At 39.6% G+C, this 850-nt stretch overlaps 1 protein-coding gene across 1 annotated transcript in view; it reads left to right on the top strand.

Annotated features, from left to right (window-relative positions):
- LOC107583131 (leucine-rich repeat-containing protein 16B-like) overlaps positions 1–850 on the top strand; it is a 49,985-nt gene that overhangs the window by 423 nt on the left and 48,712 nt on the right. Inside the window, exons 2-3 of the mRNA XM_016269245.1 lie at positions 93–163; positions 314–387. Coding sequence (XP_016124731.1) covers positions 93–163; positions 314–387 — 145 coding nt within the window. The remainder of the gene's footprint in view (positions 1–92; positions 164–313; positions 388–850) is intronic.

Here is an 850-nt window from a genome sequence, read left to right as displayed (position 1 = left end):
TCTAACAATGATTGAAAAACCTTTATGTGCATGAGTGTAGGTAGGGCAGTTTTTCGTTGTTAGGCACATTATTTCTCTTTCTCCCATTTCAGGGGGCTTTTCTGAGACATATGCAGCTCTGTGCGATTACAATGGCATTACCTGTAAAGAGGAAGTGCAGTGGGTAAGAGCTTCCTATTGACCACAAAAATATCCTCTGCAAGAGAAGAGACCATTTTCTGTATGTGTCACTGATTTTTATTGCACTCTAAATATGTTTTCTTCCTCTTTTTGAGTCTCTCTCTGTCTTCCTCTATCTCTTTTGCTCTTTCAGGATGTGGATACCATCTATCATTCGCAGGATAACAGGGAGTTTAACCTGTTGGACTTCAGTCACCTGGAAAGCGGGTAGCCACAAGTTTACATCTCATCTTAATATTCATGTTCTGTATCTGCAACCTCTAATTGCTAGCCATCACTTCCATTGCTATCTCTGTGTCCAATAGATTGGTGGTTTAAAAGCTTCTTCATTTTGGAAGGATTAATCTAATGATAACTCTTTGCTTCATTAATTGCTTCGTATTGACAGGGATTTCAATGATAACTGACTGACACAGGCAATCTGACGTCAGCCACTGCTTTGAATGTGTGCTGAATTGCCACAGTAATAATATATTTTGCCTCTTTCCTGTGGCGTCCCTGCTCAGTTTGAGTCATGCTGTCTTTTTACATCCGTCCAATGGGTGTCAGGTTCCTTAACTGATTCTAGATCAGATTCTGTATTTTCTGCTGATGTTGGTCTGTGTTTGAAGTCTGAAGGCTGGTTCTTGACTATCTTCCTGTTGAAACAGGATTACATGTATATATATAT

The sequence above is a fragment of the Sinocyclocheilus grahami genome, unplaced genomic scaffold, assembly GCF_001515645.1.
Source record: "Sinocyclocheilus grahami isolate Dianchi unplaced genomic scaffold, SAMN03320097.WGS_v1.1 scaffold50.1, whole genome shotgun sequence".
Classification (NCBI taxonomy): domain Eukaryota; kingdom Metazoa; phylum Chordata; class Actinopteri; order Cypriniformes; family Cyprinidae; genus Sinocyclocheilus; species Sinocyclocheilus grahami.
This window is presented reverse-complemented; position numbering and strand designations above follow the sequence as displayed.